The sequence below is a fragment of the Labrus bergylta genome, chromosome 21 (genome assembly GCF_963930695.1).
Source record: "Labrus bergylta chromosome 21, fLabBer1.1, whole genome shotgun sequence".
Lineage (NCBI taxonomy): Eukaryota > Metazoa > Chordata > Actinopteri > Labriformes > Labridae > Labrus > Labrus bergylta.
Genome location: NC_089215.1, coordinates 9492972 through 9515932, shown reverse-complemented (window position 1 = coordinate 9515932; position 22961 = coordinate 9492972). Strand labels below are relative to the sequence as shown.

Sequence of the window (22961 nt, the reverse complement as noted above, 5' to 3'; positions counted from 1 at the left end):
GAATCAACCTTTTTAAGCAGAGAATGTAGATTGTATTTATGAATCTGTGAATGCAAGTAACAGAGAACATCAAAAGCAGCTGGTCTGTGTGCGAACCTTCCTTGACTTGAATTATTAAATCTGTCGATGTCGCGCACGCCAGCCACCCCGCGATTATAGTGTAAATTGACAAACTTTTTCAAAACTACAACGGAAGCCACGGAAAGCTGGTTGATACTTCAAGAATGAGCTTTGATACATCTCTGAGGAATACACTCTGCCTCGATAATGTGGTGACTGTCAGGAAGGAAGACGGGGCGGGGGGGGGGGGGGATATGCTAACTGGTTAAATCTATTTAAGATCCCAATGAGCTTTTTTTTTTTTCTCCTATTTTAAAGATAAAAACAATCCTTGATAATGAGGAAAAAAGAAGTTGTGTGTGGTTTTTTTTTGGACGGTTTATTTAGAAAGTGTTTTTTTTATTTCTTCCTTCTACGCTGAATTAAGAACTTCAGGAGGAACGCTGACGTTGTTTATTTTCATAGACCCCCCTGACTGTTTGTGGGGGGAAAAAAAATAAAAAAAACCCACCACCACCAACACACACACATAAGACAACACAAAAAGACACACACAGTCATAGAGATGCACGAGATTTCTTCAGGAGCAGAGCGAGGAGAAGCGGCGCCCGATCTGCCGCCTGTACACCTCTCTCTCTCCCCTCCGTCGCTCGCCTTTGATGTGCTCCAGAAAAATGTCATCAGGCGTCAAGGAAGAGTTTTTTTGGGGGGGTTTCACCCCCCCCCCCCCCCCTTCCTCTTCCTCCCCACAAACACACATATCCACCCACCTCGCATATGAGCAAGACAATTTGCTGTCGCTCACTCATCCCTCACCACTATCTTAACCCCCTCAAACTCACCCATCCCGACTATTTCCTAACCCAATCCAAAACGGGAATACGTACCAGTTTCTACCGCTATCTGGTAGCCGGCCTCCAGTCTCCGTGATGACCTTTCCAGCTTCTCTGTGTTGTCCAACAGATGCGCTCTCTGCAACAAATGGAGAGAGAGAGAGAGAGAAAAAAAATATATAAAGCTGGAGAAACAAACACAGAAAAAAAAATTGATTGAGAGGACTGGGACCCATTTCAAAGAAACACATCAACGCTGTCACATAAACAGACAGACCACATCCACAGCGACAACATAATACAGCCAGGTTGGCAATAACCTTCATGGATGACAATGTGTTATATGCTGATGGAATATCAAGCATATGCATGTTGGGAGTGACAGTGTAAGAGGTGCTGCTGCCTCATCTTGGACATAAAAACAAGAAGTTCTTTGAGGTGTGTTGCCTGCTCTGATTGTTTCACAGCTCAGGCGTCTGCTGCACACACAGAAGTTAGGCAAGGGAGGTGGAGAGAATTAAAATAAAATTGTATTTGAAATATTCCAGGCATACAAATTTTTTGTCCAAGTTATGGCTTCCAACTGGAGAAATCACGGATACCTTTGAATATCATCATCTAGTGTTTTTTACTTTTAATTATACCATTAAAAATCACAATATCTGAGCCTTTTCCAACCTAACAATTTCAGAACTTGAAAAAATGAACAACAGAGAGATGTAAAATTTAATAGTTACCCTCAAATAAACAGAAACATTATTGTTTCCTTCTGCTTTGGGTTTATTCACATGAGAGCACTCCAACAGTATTCATCATCTACGAGTCCCCCACCCCCCATTGGCTTACTCACAGCTACTGACAAGGCTGCCCATTGACAGCGTTCAGTTCACAGAGCACATCTAGAAAAGATCTGTTCATAAATACTTAATTAAGCAATTTGATCTCTATTTTTTCTAAGTGGTTGTTTATGAGAATCAAGGTGATACCCCATGAAATACCTCACGTACACATATATATATCAATGGATAACAGCTTCTGGTTGAGGTTCTTCTGCATTGCTACAGAATTCAAGTCTGACGAGCAAGGCGAGAAAAAAAAGAGATCTGGTCTGTTGACTGTTGGCCTTGAGGTGCAACTTAATAGTTCTCAATAGTAGCGGTTTACGGTTATGGGTTGTTTTCATTGTACGACCATGACTGCACTAAGCATTGATAACTATACAATAAAGGTGCAGTTAAACGGAAATGGCCAAATTCATTAAATTAGCTTTTTAAGGCCCTTTCTTTAAGCAGAATAATTATTTATTTGTATATAAGCAGTGGTACAGAAAATCCATCCATCATACTGAATGCAAGCAAAATGAGTAATGCAAGCTTTATTTTTACTCAGTTATATAGAATATGCATGTTGCCTGTACCAAAAAGTTTTAACAAATCTGTGGGGTTTTGTGAACGGTAAATTATAGATAGACTGTACTTATATGAGGCTATAAATCTTCTACTGGACTTCTACTACCACTCAAAGCGCTCATGTCACAACAATTCACACATTTGCCAGGGGAGCAATTTAGGGTTCAGTGTCTGGCCTAAGGACACTTGAGTTGCTGAGTCTAGAACATTAACATTAAACAGCTGTATGTATATGGTTTAGTACAAATGTTGGAATGGCGTTTCTAGTTGATTTGAAATCATTTTTTCCCACTGCAAACATCAGAAAAACTCCACAGGTAGTCAAGATGAAATAGTCAGAAAATGACTCACAGACAGTGACTGTTCTGGTTTTTTTTGTTGGGGTTACAATAAACTGTCCAAAATTGGCAATTTCAAACAATGGCTTTTTTTTTTTTTTCTTCCCCAGAAGTTTCTCTTGACCTTTAAAGAACGTGCCTATGTTTTGGACAGTCATTTCAGATTATCATTTCCCAGGTCCTGTAACTGTCATTCATCCACCCCAAAAAAAAATCTGCGTTTTAAATCTGATTCGGTTTGTGTCTGACCTTTCACTGCGTGGATTCCTAAAATCTAATAAAATAAGTGTCTCATTAAAAGAAATAGATGTGCTAACAGAGAGGCTAACCATGGAAGCATCTGTTTGACTGTTTGAAATGATTCCTTGACTTTGTTCATTTCATCATCACAGTTTCCCTGGTGAGACTTTCAATGCTAAACAAACTTTTTGGAGCATGGTTTCAATTTCACAAAACTACTACTTTTTCAGAAAAATGTTAAGCAAATATTGAATAAGACACTGTGTAATCTAAATAAAGCTTCAAACAGTGTATATACCCCCATGTTGTCCACTGTAGCAACACCGTCCATATGTAAATCAAAACTACGAACTGGCTCTCATTAAATTCAAACTGCATTCAGAGAAGAGGATCATAAAACATCAAAAACAAGGAAGGCCAAAATGTTTACTCCAATGTTGTTGGTTTAAGGTTTTGATGGTCTTTCTAATATGCTCTGTTAAGAATCTGATCAGATGTAACATATCTGACACTCAAAAAAACAACCCAACGAATGACAACCCGCCTCTCTGACATGGGTTTATCCCCATTACATGAGTGAAGGGGACAGGGGGGGGGGAGTGAAATCTCGAGTTTTGGTAAGGCTGTCAAAATGTGTAACAGCTAATCACTCAGAGGAAATGGAGAAAAGAAACGTGGAGAGAGAGAGAGAGAGAGAGAGAGAGAGAGAGAGAGAGAGAGAGAGAGAGAGAGAAAAGAAAAAGTCAACGACACACTTTTCAAAGTTTGACAATAAGAGGGATGGGGGAAAAAGAGCAGGGAGGAGAAAACTCCCTCTGAACTCTTTTCTTTCCCTTGCTTCCTTTTTCTCGGCGCCCGCTGACAGATGTCATTTAAAATTGCAGAGATACTTTTGAATAGTTAAAGGGAGGGCAGAGGGAGGAAGACGGAGGGATGGAAGAACTGGTGGGTGGATGGTGAAAATGGGCTGCTGAAAGAAAAGTGATTAGGATGGTGAACGGTGAGCAGGACAGGATGCAAGGTGTGGTGGGGTTTTTTTATTGGTAAAGGTTTTGGGGTGAGGACACATGGGTGATAGCACCAAGAGAGATCGTGGCAACTACACATGGGAGGAAAACAGACACCAAGCTTGGGCTATAATGAGCCCCTATGGATCAGAGGGGACGTATTGACATGCAATGCTTAAGCTAATACACCTAGACCATGGCTGCAGTGCCTGTGTGTGCCTGGGAGCATGAGGCAGCTGGGGATACTGACAGAGTATTGCGCACTCCCCTGGTTCTTCAAAGAGCTCAAGTGATTAGTATGTTATCATTACCATTCGAAACGTGATTTTCCTATTCCCTCTCGGCAAAGGTGACACGTCTCGGGGAGACGGCCGGCAGACTCACTGCGATGGAAAGCCACTTCAAAAGCTTTCTCCTCCTGAATTTCTCTCTCTCTCGTTCTGTCTTCTTTTAGGGCCAGGGGGAGGGGAGGGGAGGGGTGAGTGTGGGTGGGTGGGTAGGTGGGTTGTTGGGTGTGTGAGTTGGGAAGGGAGGGGGGGCGTGAGGGGTAGCTGGAAGGTAGTGGTGGCAGTGAGGGAGTATATATATATATATATATATATATATATATATATATATATGTGTGTGTGTGTGTGTGTGTGTGTGTGTGATCATTAGAATAATGCGCCCCGAGTTTGACGATGACAGAACCTGAAGGAAAGGGTGAGAGTTCAGCCACAGAGAATCCAGTAATGGCACACTGTGATGGCCCCTAATAATGAAACAATCCTGGCACGGACACAGGATGACACAGTGGAAAATAATGAAAAGGAACATGTACAATTAAAACTAAACATCCTACACATCTTTGATTGACACGTTATGTCTACAAAATCGGTCTAAAATAAGAAGACTCTTGTGCTTGGAAATAGATTTTGTTCTAATATCTGAATGGTACAAGGGAATCAAAAACATCTGAATGTATCCAGGTGTTCTGTGCCGGTTAGCAAGCAAATTCTAAAGAGACACTTGTCAGCGATTTTACTGAAGGGAATCCAAAGTGTCTGCCAGCTCCTACTGTGCTACACACCCCCATATCAAGGCTTGACCCCTGCGGTAAAAACCAATGTGAAACCGTCAGAATACGGCAAACACACACATTCCCTCACACCAGATTCAAGCTCAAATACTCTGCCATTACTACACTTACTAACTAAAAGGATCTAATCTAAATGATTTCTGATCGTCTTGTGGCTTCCAGCGAAGGATTTAAAAGTAATATATGATAAATATTATGCATCTGAGTGCACCCGCCCCCCCCCCCCCCCCCCCTCCATCAGCACCACCGTTTCTGCCTATGCATGTATGCCTTTTCATCTGACACCTACATTTTGAACAAAGATCTTCATAGGAACCTCGAAAAAATTGTGTTTTTTTGTTGTGCTTCTTTTTGCGTCAAGAAACACTCTTCAGTTGTAAGTTATTAACAGGGAGCCCCAGAACAATGCAGCTGTAGCTCAAAAGAAAAAAAATCTCTCTCCCCTCTTCTTTTAACGCTCTCCTGCCTTTTTTCAATATCAAACACAGGCAGTTACTATCACCATTTTCCAAAGTTCAGATGATTTCCTTATTATTTCAATAAGGGTGGGGGAGAGTCAAAGTGAATAATGATGACAGCTGTGATTCAGACTGACTGTGTGATCTTCTGTGCCGTTTGTTTGGGACTTGTAAGACGAGGAATTACAAGTGTCAAACAGCTGTGAATATGGGTGCTAAATATTTAAACATGTTTTTCAGCTGAAGAAAAAAAAAAAAAAGTATAGTTTTTTTTTTTTTTTTTAAAGCAAGGCTTAAGTGTGTATAAGCTGTGCCAGCCTTTGATTCAAATGCAGGAAGAGAAGAAACAGACTGCAATGGAGAAGTGCGATGGCGATGAGAGGGGTGGGGGGGGGGGTGCAGAATCAAACCCTGATTGTGCAGATTGGGTCATTCCAAAAGGGACTGACAGGTGAAGTAACTCAAGATGTTTTGTGAACCTCAGGTCAGGAGGATATGGTCCAGAGGGTGGGAAGATGAACAAATGAGCAGCTAAAGGAAAACAGTTCGATAACATGACAGCCGGTCCAGGATGGTGATTTTTAATTTTGAGTTCTGGTGAATGCTGATGCTTTGTTAGGAACTCTGCTGTGGTAGAAGCTCTCTTGAATATAGCCTCACTCATAGGTAACATGCTGTAGGGAAACAAGTGAAGACATGCTTCAAATGACAAGCTTAACAATGTGACCTACAGAAACAAAACCTTCTTTTTTTTCTTTTTTAACACAGCCTTCATTATTTGTTTTTAAAATGATGAATACAAAGTGACATCTACTAAGTAAGTTTCATTATCATCATGATTTCTAAGCGAGTTTCTGATCTAACCAAGGACACAGTGTTATTAAAAGATGACATCACACTTAAAGTAAATGGAAATCAGCATTTACTGTTTGACTAATCTTACTGGTCTGTTAAAAAGTATAAAATCAGTTAAATACTACAAAATACTTTGTCTGAACATGAAATCATTCTCCAGGCTTTGTCAGACTGATCATTTGGATATTTATGCTCGTTACATCATCTATCTGAATGATGCTCGGAGTTTAACTTTCTTAAAAATAAAGCTCATTTGTTATTGATTATGAATGGACAAACTCAAAGTTAGTTGAAACAGCGACAGTGAGCACTGATTCTACCTTGACATACCAGTTCCACTGCATCATCATCATTGTCTTTGTTCACCACCTCATTATAGGATAGTATAGTAGTGGAGAGAGTAACGCAGCATGTCCCAATCAGAAATCAACTAGTTCATTAGGTTTGTTTGGGGGGGTTTTGGGGACTTTATTGGAGAGATAGGACAGTGGATAAAGTCTGAAATCAGAGAGAGAGAGAGAGAGTGTGTGGGGAATGACATGCAGGAAAGGAGCAACAGGTCGGATTCGAACCCGGGCCACCAGCTTGGAGGACTGTAGCCTCTGTACATGGGGCCCCACTAGGCTAAACACTTTCATCAATTCATAAAAAGCATTTCTGGGTTAGGAAACTTATCAGCTTCATGTTTCTGCTGGTTGCACATTGTAGCTTAACCATATCTGCTCAACCAAGATCAGTTACTTTTAAGGTGTTGAAAGTGTATAAATGAAACCTACCAGTATTCCAAAAGCAGGCCCAGTACCGGTCAGTTTCAAGAGTTTCATTTAGACATTTAGGCATGTTTCTTGGATTTGTTGTCTGTCTGGTGTTATTTGATTTCATTTGAGAATCAGTAAACACATTTAAATGGACAAAAACAGTTACAATCATTCCATGCCGTGCAGGTTACTCATAATGAGAAATGAAAAACATTAAGATGTAATGAATTGAGTACGGTAACTGTTGGAAATGGCAGAGACATCAATGCAACAATGAATGATAGGTCTTAAACACCATGTAAAACAAAAATATCAAATATTAATAAAATGTATCAGTGACCACGTAAGAAGGCCTTATTTGAGGGCAGTAAGGGAGAGCAACAGTCTCTCTTAAATGTAAGAACTTGATCAAGTTTTGAACTCAATGAAGCTACTCTCTGCCTTACTTCATCCATCAATATTATTCTTAGACAGGAGTATCAGAGGTTTTATCTTCTGTACACTTTCTGACATGTGAGGAAGGGAACCCTAATCTTCATTGAATCCATTATCTCTGACTGTTCAATCAAACATGCAACAACTGAAAAAACTGATTCAAATATTCTTACATGACAGATAGAGGGCAAATTGAAATTTCAGTGGGAAAGCAGAATTTAAATTGTTAGAGCAGAGCAGCACTTACCTCTTCACGCAACTTTATCAGCTGCATCACGAGGGCAGAAAGAGAAGAGAGAGGGGGGGGAAAAAAAAGATGGAGAGAGTGAGGGAGAGATAAAAAACTGTAGAAATATGGCAGGAGGAAGAGCAGTCATGAGGCTGGGTACAGAATTAACCCTGACGATTTATCTGTTTGCATGTTTAGCATTTGGAGAATCACAAGACAAACACATTAAACGGAAGCTTAACGCGCAGCCCGGGCTGACTTTTCTTTTTTCTTTTTTTGAACAAACAAAGATCAAGTCCTGGCGCTGTCACATGAAACAAAGCGAGGGAATGGATCGCTCCATTTGTGATATCAGCTATCATTATCAAAAAAAAAAAAAAAGTCACGTCAAAATAGCTGATACAGTGGGAGGAAGGGGGAAAAATAAGTGCATGAGAGTCTGCACAGTCACAGGTTTAAATGGGGAAATTGTGTTGTATCTGTCATTTTGCTGAATTCTCTGGAAATGGATGAAAAGGAAAGAAATGTGCCCTTTGGAGCCCGAGGTGGAGAAATGCTGAGCCATTCCATTTGTACCGCTGTTTGTCAATGCTGATACCCTGTCACTTTTTTTTTTTTTTTTTTTAATGTAGCTCTCGCTCCTCACTTAAGGTGAATGCTGTTGAAAACCATGTGAGCCATGTATACATACATACAAGTGCAGGGCTTCTTATTGGGACAGCCACAGATCATGAAAAATGAATCTTAGCACAGCTATACATTTTTGATGAAAGGGAATGGCAAATTTAAAGTGAAGTAAATAAGAAATGCTATTTCTATTCCCTGTCCTGGAAACCCCTTACATCCCTGATAATGAATCAGACATTCGAGGGAGGGAAACAATCCCATTTGCCATTAATTATGCCTAATCACAATTTAAGAGGTTGCTACCCTGGCCTGTTCTTAAGTGAGGGCTGTATGAGAAGAAGAAGAAGAAGAAGAAGAAGAAGGATGGAGCTTCTCGTGGGAATGCAACACGTTTGGCTGAAAAATGGGAGAGGACAGATTTCTTAATTTGAAAGCGTTAAAACAGTGGATTTCTTTTTCATTATTTAAATCCACATTTCTTGGCCAACACTGGAGGGAAGCAGATCTAAAGGGAGGCTAAGAGCCACTATTGCTTCCAGTGTTTTTTTTTGGTTAATAGGCGCAAGAAAAGGCGAGTTTTTATATCTTGAATTATGAACTTAATTGCAAACTTTTAAGATTTGATAACGTAGCAGCTGGGAGACGGGGCACAAAGTGTGTACATATTTAAGAAACAGTTACAAAGTGGAGCAATTAAAGCAACAGCTCCTTCTTCCTGCTCTCGAGAGCAAAATAAAATCAGAGAACTTACATTTAACATCTGTTCTTTTTATACTTATTCTATGAAACTGCACTGCCAACATAGCTCACCTCTCTTCATTTAACATCACCTGAAAACATTGTCAGTGCAGGGGGAATGTTTACTATATAAAATACAAACAGAAATTTCCAGTCCTTCCCACAATACAACGCTGCATTCCAAACAGCACGACACACCCCGGAAATTTTCGAGGCATCTCAAAATAGTTCATGCACTTTTTTTTTTTTTTTTGCCATTGGAAAACATATATATATATTTAACGATGAAGGATCACTGGAATACTGCAACTATAAAAAAAATATTGTTAATATCTGCAACGTGGGAGGTAAACAAGCATAATTGCATGGGGTTTTTTTTCTAAAGAGCTCTTCCTTGAGAATGTCTAGAACGAGACGTACTCAAGGATGGAAACCGTCTTCTTCTAACTTAAGCAACAACTCCCCTCTAAGAATGCATTATTGAAGAGGCCAAAGTTTAAAACGACACTGTGGATGTGATTATTTGGGGCTTGAAAAACAACCCATCGGATCCTGCGATCCCTCACCACCACCCCCCCCCCCCATCAGTCAATGGGTACCAAACAAAACTTGTTCGAGCTCATTTGTGCCGCCTGACTTACTGCAAGTCCTCGTGAAGGATTTGTTAAAACTATACGAGGTGCCATGTTGAGCTGCGTTTCTTCCTGTCGAGCTTTATTTTTTTTCTTTTGGCATCCTTTTCTTTAAAAACAGCCAACGGTGCTCGCGCTGCTCAAGAGATACAGAGCAGTAAATACTGAATATTGTAAATGTTATAATTACTCCTGCATGAGCGCCTTTTCCTTCTGTTTTTGTGATGCCTGCCAGTATTCAAAATTGCACTGCTGCAATTTTTCTGTTATGATAATCAGCAATTTTTTTTTTTTTTTTTTTTCAAACAAAAGATTTTTTTTTATTTTTTTTATCCAATACGGAATTCGATACAAGTGGTAATCTGCTTCCTTTGTAGCCTGTCAAATCTGGTCCATGCCGGCTCAAACCAGCACAATCTCTTGTGGCCAAGCCTTCTGCTGTGACTGAAATCGAAACTATTCCGTGTAGTGTTGGTGTGTATGTGCTGCTTTGTGTGTGGTGTCTGAGAGTATGTGTGTGGGGTGTCTGTGTGCGTGTGCTGCATGCAGAAGGAAACAGAAAAGAAAAAAAATGTGCAATAGTAGCCTACCACATTATTAAAAAAAACGAGCGATAGTGCCAATTCAGTCTCTGTCCGCATACAGATAACAAATAAATGCCGAACTCTATTAAATCGTCCTTTAGCCATTATCGCAGGGCCAACACGCCATTTTCAGAACTTATGACGGTCCCCTATTTACTTAGCTATAAATCCTTGCCATGTAACCAACAGATTTGTGACTGGTAATGATCTGCTCAGCCAGGGCTATATGAAATGATCCTGACCTCTTTCAGATCGTCAGGAATTAAATTGACCGACTTGCCCCCGGCCCCCACCATCTTTTCCCCTCTCCTATCGCCGCCGTCTCGTTAGATAACAAAAAAAGGCCTGAAGTTCCGAGCACTCCACTCACAGCACGACCAAGACAAGTATTATCTCTGGAACTTTTTTTTTTTTAAATGAAAATGAGGTAAACACGGCACCTTGGAGAAAAAGGGAAGAAAAAAAAACATCTATCATCTATTTACTTGCTTCTGGCCTCAGTATGAACTCTCTCTCTTTCTCTCTCAGGCTTTGTTAGTGTTTCAGATAAACTGTTTTAATCACAACTTTTCTATTCTAACATCAGACTAATTTAAAGCTAATTAATACTGTTTTCCCCAAATTTAACTATTTATAACGTATGGTTTAAAAATTCAGATTTTCACTCTTCTTATATTTTTTTTTGTAAAAGAATAATGAGGAGTATAAAAAGATAAATTAAGAAACATTTTTTTATAAAAAATCATCAAGTCACTTTCCTTAGTTTATATGGTTTTAATGATATCAGGTTTGGCCTACAGATGAGCGAAAAATTACACCTTTATATTTTCCTTTTTTTTTTAATTTAATTAAGATCAACTGAATTTCAGAATTTAATTTAGGATTTTTATGTAAGCTGACAAATAAGAATTGAGCTGTAAAAAGGGTAAATGACACATGGTGTGTACGTTTATTTGTTAAGGAGGCATCCCATTGTTTTTTTATTTAGTAGATCCAATATTTAAAAAAGTCAAAATCATATTTAAATGATAAATATTACCAAAATAATTGAGTAATTATTTAATAAATATATTGTATAATTGTCATGAATAATACCTACATTTAAAATACATAAAATAAAATAAGTACTAAAACAGTATTGTGATTTTAAATCTGTAACAGTAATGCAGAGTTGATCAAATGCCTTTAAAAAAGTAATATTCAAACATTTGTCTTTGAGATGTGTCAATCCTACATAATATATATCGCTTTTAAATATGTTTGTTTACATTTTTAATGAAAAGGAAATCAGATTTGAAAGGCAATGGGATGTGTGTGTTTTTCCAGCTTCCCTTTGACAGGGTTTGGATTGAACTCATCAGTGTCTCAAATGTGACATCTCTGACAGCGACTCTCCTTCCAACTTGTGCAGAAAATGTCAGAGTCACTTTTGTGTCTCACTAATTTGCCTGGAATATGCATTTCAATTACACATGGAGGCTCATGATACATATGTTTCTAAGATGTGCAGTTCATGGGTCATCATTGAAATGGAAATAGGAAAATGTTCAAAAAAAAAGAAAAAGAAAAACACAAACAACTTTATTTAGCTTGGCTTGGCTGCAAATCATCTAAATATACTCACTTAAAGCACTGTGGGACTAAATGTGTAAATATGCATTTGAGCATTCATCTTTGTCTTTTTTCTTCTTTTTTTCCCTGAGTGCCCGTTTGGAAATGCAAAGTATTTATTTGCATGTGTGCGTCTGTGTATGTGTGTCGCCTTCAGACACTGTAACCCCTCCGAGTTGACAGCCGATTCTAAAGGCAATATATAATTAGTCAAAAGACGTTTGGTCAGAGTTGAGAGTGGCTGCGTTTGAGTGGCAGCTGTGCAGGTGAGAAATAGGTAAGTGCGTCTTAAATGTTAAAACGCTGTTTTCTGAGTCCGTTGATGTATCGCCGGTTTGATGCGGCTCCACATTGATTCAAAACAACTACGGTTTAAAATAACATGCAGCATATTTTGGCCCATTAAGATCACAACGCGAGATAATTGTGTTCCGTCTTCGTTGCCGCCGTCATAAAACTGCTGTGAATGAATCTTTTGTAGCCACTGCTGACGATGAATGAAAACTGCTAATGTGTTCTTTATCCCTTGTTTATATCCCGCCAATTCAACAGGCTGAACTGATACTCAAACAAAAATGTCAGTCTTTTGTCTTTTAGTACACAATTAACCAATCAGGCCTTTGTTGATAGAGAAGAGATCCAAAAATAAAGAAATCAAAAAGAATGTGAGATTTTTTTTTTTTTAATCAAAGGCTTTGATTTCATAGAAATTAGAAATATGTACTAGTTTAAGATTAATTTGAAGGAAGTGCTGCATCAAAATATTGTGTGTATTTTTTTTTATCAGTTGTCAACAATATTAGAAGATGCATTATTAATTTTGAGCATCTTCGTTGTGAAAGTTGGCCACCCTTGGAGTTTAAAGAAAGAGCAGTGAACAAGACTTTGTAGGGCTGTGTGTGTGTGTGTGTGTGTGTGTGTGTGTGTGTGTGTGTGTGTGTGTGTGTGTGTGTGTGTGTGTGTGTGTGTGTGTGTGTGTGTGAACCTTGATGGAGGGTCTTTTATTGGCCTAAGTCCACACCCGGCTGGAGAACAGCTGTGGGACGGTTGGAGTGGGGAGGCCAGTGGGAAAGTGGATTGAAATTTGTGTTAGACTGTGTGTATATGTTTAGCTGTGTGTGTGTGTGTGTGTGTGTGTGTGTGTGTGTGTGTGTGTGTGTGTGTGTGTGTGTGTGTGTGTGTGTGTGTGTGTGTGTGTGTGTGTGTGTGTGTGTGTTTGTGGGCCACAATCTGGCTTTGGCCAGACACTGCTCCCATGCCCTGAGCCCACTCACAAGCAGCCCAGCTTTGCATTAAACAGTGTTCCTTCCGCTTGACTTGGTGACAATACTGTGGTCTCAGCTCTTGATGGCTCCTATAAGGGGCCCCTCTCCTCACCCTAGGGGCCAGTCAGCCACCCACACTGGTGGTTGGGTTTGGACCCCTGATTAGCACCTCACCTGGTTCTCTGAGGAGCTGGCGTCATCCCCCAGGAGCTCGTTGCGCACTTCGTCACTGTAGGCGATACGTGACCTTTTCTGCAGGGGGAGGAGGAGGAGAAAGAAGGACAAAAAGAAGAAGAGGGAGAGGGGAAACAGAGGAGAGGAGAAAAAGAGAAAAAAAAACAAGAGGGGAAATATGGCTTAGTGTGGTCGGCGATGCAAAAAAACACAACAGGCATTCCTTAAGCACGAGAGCCCCCTAATGGAACTCGGTGACAAGTGACACACTTGCAGGTTGTCTGAATGCGTGTCTCTGTGTGGGTTAGTGTACCTCTGCAACACATGAACTGAAAACAACATGTCTAGGTTTGTGCCCATGCCTCCCCATCCAAGGTGATCTACTCTACCTAGTGCACTTGTGCCACAGCAGTGGCAGAAAGGACTCCCCCCCCCCCCCCCCCCCCTCCCCCAACAAGCTTGCCCACTTAAACAAATATAAGTTGAGGGATGAAAACCCTGATCTCGTGTGCATGGAGAGGCTGTGGAACAGGGGGACAGGGGAGAGGGCCGTGGAGATGTATTATGAGGAAGTATCACTTGTCAGTGCTAAATCTTTTCTGGGGGCTGTCACTGCTGTCATCTCAGTGCTGTGGCAGGCTCTGTGATAACACCAATGCTGAGACTCAGACAGGGAATAATTCATCACCCATTGGCGGCCCATCGGATTTGGGGTTGCCTTTCTCTCCCTCAAACACACACACACACACACACATATATATAAACCCTTACTCTCACTCTCTCTCTCTCTTTCTCTGTCTCTAGATAGGCTGGAATAAGAGGGAATGCCATGTCCAAAAAAAAAAAAAAAAAAGGAGACAAAAAAAACAAAAAGACACACATTTCATACACACTTCAGAGCATGCCACCTCCGACTGTCGAAGAGTGGGCTGCCGTTGTACCGCTTGTTTACAGACGCCCGACCCGTGGAAAAAAACAGCCTCTTGGCATGCCCTCTAAACTAAATACACACCAGCAAGCAGACACAGAAAGTGTTTACTAAGCCTCCTTCGCGTTCTCTCCCTGCCTTGACAAGGTTTCTAGGTGGGCTGCAGGAGGTGGGCAAAAATCAAAGACGGAACACAAGCAGAGGAATGAAAATATCACTTTTACTCCACTCGAAATTCTTTCTATTTTCTATATTTGCTTAGTTGTGCACTCAAAATAAACAAAACAAAGTCAGAGAATCAGTGAAGGAACACCAATTACCTAGTGGGGACATTTTTTTTTTCTTCTCTCAAATACAGTATCTTTCCCCTGTATCTTTTTATTATCAGGAAAAAAAAAAAGTTTGAAGAAGCTCCCGCACACTGTACTTTGATGCTACCTTCTGTAAGAAAAGCACAAATCAAACTTGAAAAAACAATTCCAACCTCAAGAGTGATCATATCAAGTTCCTTGATTGAAATAACTTTGGAGCCAATCACAACAGGGCCAGTTGATTCTTTTTTTTTTTTTTTTTTTGGTCTCTCCTGATAATCTGGAGCAGTGAGTGGAAAGTCAAGGCTGATGTGATTTGGTTGTTATTATCGTGATGGTGAGGGCCACAGTTCTCTGGAGTAATTACCGACTAGACCGAGGGCCTGATTGACCTGGACCACAAAAACCCATTAGATAAAGAGTGCACCCAAACAATACTGAACCACGGGGACCTTAGCCAGCCACAGAACGCCCACCGAGGGGAAAAGAGGAAATCGGCAGCGCAGAGTCAAATCAAATAACCCCCCCACCCCCATACACATTACACTGAAGCACGATGTCAAAATGTGCTCTTAAAGATGTTTTTGTAACAGGTTTTTTTCCATTGTGACTTACAAATGTAACCAGGTTAAGTTTATAATTACTGTAAGAGCACTATATTGTATAACAGGAAACAACAACAATTAAAGCCAAACAGTTGCAGTGCATTTTTTTAAATCTTTAAATCATTCTTATTCCCCTTCTTTTTTTCTCTTCCATGTAAAATATAGGGAGCATAAAAAATACAAATTTAACAAATTTGGTAACCCTTGTCCATGTACTAAAAATGTATCTATTAAATGATCACATTTTGTATAAAACTAAATTTGTATGTATCCTTTTTTTTTTTTAATTTAACCTTTATTTAACCAGGAAATTAACCCATTGAGATCAAGATCTCTTTCACATGGGGGACCTGGCCATGAGGGCAGCAGCACACATCATAATATCACATCAGATGATTACGTCAGATAGATTTATTCAAATTCTGATTTGAGCATGCATATAAGCACTATCTTGGTTAAGGGGTTAAATAAGTGGTCACTGGCCCGCTGTCAGCACATCCAAAGAAACATCAAATTGAAGTCAAAGCAGAAAAACAATAAGCATCAATCTGAAGACAGCTTGTACACAAGGCGCAGACACACGCACACACACAAACATATTTGTTGCCAGGAAAACACCCACATATTCCATTTAAGTGAGAGTTTCATCTTAAAGAGCTGCAGTGCAACTAAGGGGGGGAAAGACGACTTCAGCAGTAATTGAGGCGAGGAAGCCTGGGAGAAGCATTGATTTGAATGTTAAGGCTTACGTCGCCTTCAAACCATGCGCAGGGTTTTTTTTTTTTGTTTTGTTTTTTGGGGTGGTTTCTTTTTTTTTTTCTCTCTTCTAAATATCTGTCTGTTACAGATGAATGTGTGAAGCGTTTCTGCAATGAGAAGAGTGCAGATAACAAAGAAACTATAAAGAGTGGAAAATGTCATTGAAATGAAAGTGTACCTACAGTATACACTCCAGTTTTTGGATTCCCCCTCTGGAAAACAACACATTCCTGAGTGATTACTGTCTTTCCATTTGATGTGAGACACAGACAGCTGTGCAATATTGACTGCTTAATACAGTGGCAGATTGTGATTATAAGTTAAGGTGTTTGGGAAAAAAAAATTGCTGAATGACAAGAAGATGAATGCTAAGGTCAGGGAAACAGATATCAGATATCTTTTCTATATTAAATCCCTCTTTTCTATAAAGAAAATGCACTCAATCTCTCAGATTTTACCTACAGCATGTAAAGACTGAGCTCCGTATCTCTTAGACGTAACCAACTAATCAGGCTTTGTAATCTAAAAAAGAATGAGCGCTTTCAGAAGATACCTTATTGCTCAGGAAAGAAAAAAGGATGCTTTTTTTAATCCTTTTGAAAGGTCTGTCTTTTGTCACTTTTTTTTTTTTAATCTTGGGTGAGAATTTGCTTCTATTCCCGGAAGCACACAAGGAAAAGTACAAAGGTACATCTTAACTTTATGCAAAGTGGCCTGCCTTTAAAAACTCCACACATGCCGTCAAATGCAGCGATGGAGGTGCTGCTGTCCTGTCAAAAACACACGTTTTTACCTCTGTTGACATGGAAAGCAGACGGGAGGAAAAAAAAAAAAAAAAACATTCTTCTTTGCCCATCAAACTGTAATTACATATGCATGCATAACAATTCATATCAGATATGCTAATCAGCTCTGCGTAATCCTCTGAGCTGCAAATTATATTTATTTAATTATAGCAAATCTATGGATCTTTCCTCTGTGCAGTTTCTTTATAGTTTGTGGACATGCATGAGTATATCTTGTCAAAATTAGCGCCGTTTTTTTTTAAGTTCCTCAGTGCACCACGAAGAAGGTTAGTCTTAAAAATGTGTTAGCTTTAGATGCATTATTAACTGTAAAATAACGCCCTTCCACTGATTTCTGGCAGCCAGCAATAACGGTCTTTGTAAAGTAATAAGAAAAGTTCCCTATCTTCAAAAAAACAACACAATAATTAAAATCAAATAAAGTGAGATTTATAAACACATTTGAATGCCCTCCAACTCTCCTACATGCTTTACTCCACTGTGCGACTACCGATACAAGGACGAGCGCAAATGATTGTGGCGCCTGGAAAGCGGCAAAAATGTAAACAGTTCATTAGATGGGAAATAAAAGGCGTAAAAATACCCAGGGGCAGAGTGTAATGAGGGGCCCTGAAGTTACTCCGCACACGCTTTTTCCTTCCACTTTTTTTTTCTTCTTCTTTTTTCGCCTTACACACATGGCCAGTGGCATAGCATGAAGAGTAATTAACCATATTCAATTTACAGTACTATGTTCCATTACGGGCTTCTTCACCACTGGGAGAGCGGCAGGGCATTTCCAAATTCAGAAGTAATAACGTTTAAGTCCAGCTCCATGTGTTAGTCTGACACTGGCATTTAACTGTCCATTTTCTTTACTGTCAGAGCCGCTCTTTAAAGTGGGAACTTATTAAAAACCGCCATTAAAATAGAAGTTTATGTGGGCGCACAGTAAAACTTTTCTTCCAGAGTTTAACATCCTTGAAAAATTAGAAAGCAAAAAATACATATAAAAAAAGTCAGTTCAGTAATGACATGACAAAATGTCTTTGTGTGCTAGACTTAAAGGTTATCGATATCACTTGCTTTCCTCCCCCTGCTGTGATTTTTTTTTCCCAGGTGATGTGTGGACCAGTGCCAGCAGGTCCCACTCTGGTCCCCCCCACCCCCCACCCCCTCCTCCCCCCCTTGCACAAGTGTGTGGTGGGGGCAGAGGTGGACTGATCATGCGGCATGGCGTTAAAAGGAAGCTGAGACCTTTAAGCAGGCACAAGTATCACAACAGCATCTTAAATAATGCATATCTGCTTGGCAGGGGTTTAAACACAGACTCGCGCACCCACAAAGGGAAAACACACACACACAAATTGTTGCCTCGCGTCTTTTTTACTCTCCTTTAACACAAACAAATCGGGGCGAGGTTGTTCAATTAAGTAAGAGCTCTTTTTCAATGCATTTGATATATTATCAGACAAAGGGAAAGAGCTACAATTGGGATTGTCACAGGAGGGTGTCATTTGTGCCTTTGTTTCATTGTGGTCTTTGGTGTCATCGAATCCTCCACTTCTGACTGCTGCTGTGTGTGTGTGTGTGTGTGTGTGTGTGTGTGTGTGTGTGTATGTGTGTGTGTGTGTGTGCAGCAGTGTTACTGTATGAGCGACAGAGGCTTCTGTGAGCCTTTGCATCCCGGGGAAACCTCCTTTAGAGAGCGTACGCGCTCCGACATATGTGAACGCTAGCCCGGTGTGTGTTCTCTCCCCCTAATAGAAGAGCAGCAGTGGCAGAGGAGCCGGAGCCTCAGATAACAGCATGGGGCCTCTCATTAGCTCACAGGTTGGTGCTTTGGTGGCTTTGACGCGCGCCGTATTGTGTTCCACTTGCATGAAAAACCTGAAGGAGTCGCACAGAGGCGGTTGTCGAAAAACACAAATAAAGGTGAATGATCAACCGAGGCATGGTAATAAATGAGCCTGCGACATTTCTAAACAGGTACGAGGTGAGGAGACTTTTTTTGTGAGGGGAGTTGGCAGAGTATATCAGCTTCTAAAAGGACTGATTTCTGTAAGAAAAAAAAAAGGGTTAAGGCCAGAGACAAACTTCTCTTTATCAGTTTTCGTCAATAAGATATTAAAATGCCAATGCCAATTTTCACTTTGTATCGCTGAATCGATCATTTTCTATATTGGATCACAAGAGAAGTGGATTTTATCTCAGGGGGGAAATACCAACCGCTTCGCTGGTGAAAGACTATTTTATTCTGATACAGGCCTTTCATGCTCGTACCTCTGTGATACCGGTGGTGTATTTCCCTGTCAAAGTCATTTCTATTGCTAAGTACAGCCGAGATCAGTCAATAAGCCTAACGACTGTACCCACAAAGCGAGAGGCCGAGAGGCGGCGAGAGTAAAAAAAAGGAGGAAGGGGGGGATCGCAAGTGAACTCCAAACAAAAGAGCAAATTCGAGGAGGGCTTTGATTGAAGAAGCGCCATATACTTTTTGAAGGCCGAGGGATCATCTCTCGATGGTTATTTCTTTAAGGCATGAGGGCCCGATTAAACCCAATATTAAAATATGGAGGCGCTTCTAATGAAAAATCAAAGGCCCCGTTTCCCCTCCCACACCCCCCATCCTTCCATCTCTCTTTCCCTCCTTCTCTCATGTTCTGACAGGTTCTCTCCTCTCGCCTGTGGACGTGAAACGAGGGGACAGGAAGAAAGACAGAGTGAAAGTATGGAAAGAAAGAAAGAGGAGAAAGAAGGAGAGAAAATGGGGAGAGAGAGAGGGTTATAGAGATGAGGGACCTAGGTGCTGGTGGTGCAAAACAGAGACAGACAGCATTGGTTGGAGGAGTAAATCAATAGAGCAGAGCCGTCGGGGAGGCGGGCAGCCAGGGCAAGCAGAGAGGAGAGGAGAGGGGGAACCTGCGCAGGGGCCCGGGCTCCGATCACAACGCTGGCTTCTGGCGTGCAGTGGGGAATAAAGTGGGCCTCCCCGGGTCAGCACCAGAGAAAAAGGTGAGATTAGAGGAAAGTGGAGGAGGGATTTTCACAGAGGGAAGGTGGGAGGGGTGGGAGAGGTGGGTGTTAGAGGATGACGAGGAGAGAAAAAGTGTGTGTGGAGGAGGAAGGGGGGGTGTTAGGAGATGTGCATTGCAGGATACCTGGCAAGCCAGGGACCAACCGGCCCATTAGCCTGTGGCTACCTACATATGGTTCACTGAACCCTCTGCTGAGAGGAGCTCCTCTCCTATCAGTCTTCCCATCTTTTTTAAAGAAAGAAATACCTTCACTTTTAACCCTTTCTCTGCTTTGGAAAGAGGTTCACTCCTGACCTCGATTTATGATTCATTTTTTGTTTGATGTCTATTCTTGGAGTGTTATCTAAAATTGAAAAATGTAATAAAAAAAAATAAAAAAAACCTAGACACAAAGGGAGAGGAGTCGGGCCTGCTGAGCATGTGCGTGTGCGCATCTGTCAGTGGACACGCACATAAGACTATCTCCTTCAGTGCTTTTGCCTTTTCTTGTAATGTGACCATTGTTGGTGCTGAATAGCCCGCTCATTAGCATAAGAATGCCGCAGCACATATAGGGACTTAGCCAGATCATTATCTCTATATATTTATGTATACTTTGTTATTTCACTAGCCAGAACACATTCAAATGCTGATGAGGCCAGGAAGGCCCCCCTCCAAAGCCCTTCCAACATGTGCCCTCCTGAACTTCTCGATACACTTACCAGTTTCCCGGGAGTCTGCAGGTTTTGTGCTGGAATTTGCAAAAGTGGTTCAAAAAATTCGGAGAAACAGTAAACTGTAGGCCATAGGGGATGACCTGCTTACACCTTCAAAGCAGATTTAGAAACAAAAGAAACACACTATAATGATCCCAGAAACAAACAGCACACATGAATGATTAACAAAACCAGTGTTTACTGTTTGTTCTTTTTGGTAAAGGTAGCAGGAAATGTGGAGGGATCATGTGCTGTTGAGTATAAAAAAAATTACATCCATTTAAAGCTTCTTTGATTGTTTTTTTTTTTCTTAATAGTAAACACTTAAAGCCGTGAATGTTTCATATATATTATGAAAATAACTGATAAAAAAAAAAAAAAACATACAAAGCAGAATGGACAAAAAGTTTGACAGCGCAGAACAAACAAGTTCTGGAGGAGGGGAACAAATCTAAAAGGGTTTAGTCTCACTGCACGAGTAGAAGGATGCTCTAATGGTGGCCAACCTCTGGGATAATTGTAAAAAGGACGTAATTCATCTTCCACAATGTAATTCTGATCAAGGCCACAGCCAGAATCCACTGCAGGCTTCAAAACCAGCAGAGAAAAGGCAAAACTGTTGGTCGCTGAAAGCAACAACAAAAAAAAAAAAACACACCAGTTTCCCTTTCTTTGTGGCCCGCTGCCTCATTAGAAACACTTAGGACGAGAGGAGGAAACTAAGTTTGATTGTGTGTCTGCATGTGTATGTGAAGAAAAGAAGGGGTGGAGGGCTGTTAGCAGGGGGTTAAAACATGTGTAAACACGTAGCTTTAAGTATGAAGGAACACAAATGTAAAGATTTCTTCGGTCTGTTCACCCCTTTCCTCTCTCCTCTTCTCGGAGACTTACTTATTAAAAAGCAAATGCTGCTGCCTAAAATACAGAAGAAAAAACACAGACCCAATGATTCATAATGTATTTCATAAATACTTCATGAATGTCTTCGCCATACTTAAGCCAGTCTGGTAAAAAAAAAAAAAAAAAACACTGTCACCTATTCTAGTACCCGCTTGTCAGCACATCACTGGGGAGTGGGTGTCACATGTCACTTCTGGTTTACACTGCTGCGTGGGACAGGCTCGGTGCACGGAAAACCGGGGGTAGGACAGGAAGAAGAACAGAAGGAAAAAGTGGAGGGGAGGTGAAAAGGGGAGTAAAAGGAGGGAGGGAGGAGGAAGGGGGTGTTATCATATCATCACCCCCATGTCTTTATATTTCCCCCCCTCCCCCCCCTCCCTTCCTTATTATCTTTGGCCCCCACTCGCTCCAGTCACTCAATCACACAAGCCCCGAGGACAGTGAGGGGACCTGGGAGGGCCTCGGCTTGCTTCATGGCAGACTCAGCCAGACAAGCGTCTGAAAGCTATACTGATCGCTGTCAGGGAGTGTGGAAGGAGTGCGGCGACTTTGGAGGAGGCCAGGAGAGATAAGCGAGAGAGGAAACGATCGCGTAGATAAGGATAACGGCCGAATTTGCACACTGCCAAACAAAACCTGTGCTCCAGGCGTAATGCAGATATACACCACCCCCCCCACCCCCCCCCCCACCCCCCATCCATACTGACAAGTGTTAACATAAAGAGACGGAGAGGGAGGAGAGGGTGATCTGCCTACAAATTATGGGCTATGTGATTTTCCGCCAGACAACTCCTGACAAGAACTCATCTTGTTAATGACTGTAAAACTATCACGAGGATGACAGTAAAGCAAATGATCTCAGAATTTATTCCCACTTCTCTGTCTGCGATGCTCTCTCTTAGCGCCTATCATATCTGGAAAATGGTTTGCAAACATATTTCTTTGTGATAGATTTGAGCTTGTATTTGCTGCAGCTTCAATTTAAGGTCTGGTAAAACAAAAAACAAAAAAAGGGAGTGTGAAGACTATATGCTTTTCCAGGACGCTTCTGGTCTTCTTTTAGACCTTTAGTGTTACTTTAAAAACATAATTAATTGAAATCTTTACCTTGGAAATACACTTTTATGGCAACTGCCATCACATTTAGTCAAAAGCCGTCCGCTATTAGTCATGCAGACACCACACATACTTTTCAAACACAGATATGGACACACATCAATCACACATAAAACTTAGATTTAGGTTCCAATTAATGACACAGTTTATTATAAATAAAACCCAACCTATCCGTATGATATTATCTTTTAAAAAAAGTAATAAAAAGAATAAAAAATAACTTCATTGCTGCATGAAATTCTGATTATCGTCTCCTTCACATTTCGCGCGATAATGAAATAGAAACATGGCACTTCTGGACAACACATCCTTTTGTCCTTATTGTGACACCGTCCTTCAACCCAGATTTGACCCTCTGCTGCCATTACACCATCAAACCAATAGAAAAAAAAGAAAAGAAAAAGGCTTCAACACGAGTGACTAAAGGCTAATCCGTAAAAATGAATCCCATCTTCGTGTCCGTAAAGACGACATGGAAAAGCCTCCAACGCCT

The 22961-nt window shown here is 40.8% G+C and overlaps 1 protein-coding gene across 4 annotated transcripts in view; it reads right to left on the bottom strand.

Annotated features, from left to right (window-relative positions):
• vti1a (vesicle transport through interaction with t-SNAREs 1A) overlaps nt 1-22961 on the bottom strand; it is a 121942-nt gene that overhangs the window by 84396 nt on the left and 14585 nt on the right. For 2 of the 4 annotated variants that reach the window (XM_065949304.1, XM_065949302.1), the window contains exons 4-6: nt 13332-13409; nt 7719-7739; nt 948-1032 (exon numbers count right to left, since the gene is read on the bottom strand). In XM_065949304.1, coding sequence (XP_065805376.1) covers nt 948-1032; nt 7719-7739; nt 13332-13409 — 184 coding nt within the window. The remainder of the gene's footprint in view (nt 1-947; nt 1033-7718; nt 7740-13331; nt 13410-22961) is intronic. The other 2 variants (XM_065949305.1, XM_065949303.1) reach the window with 1 other exon arrangement.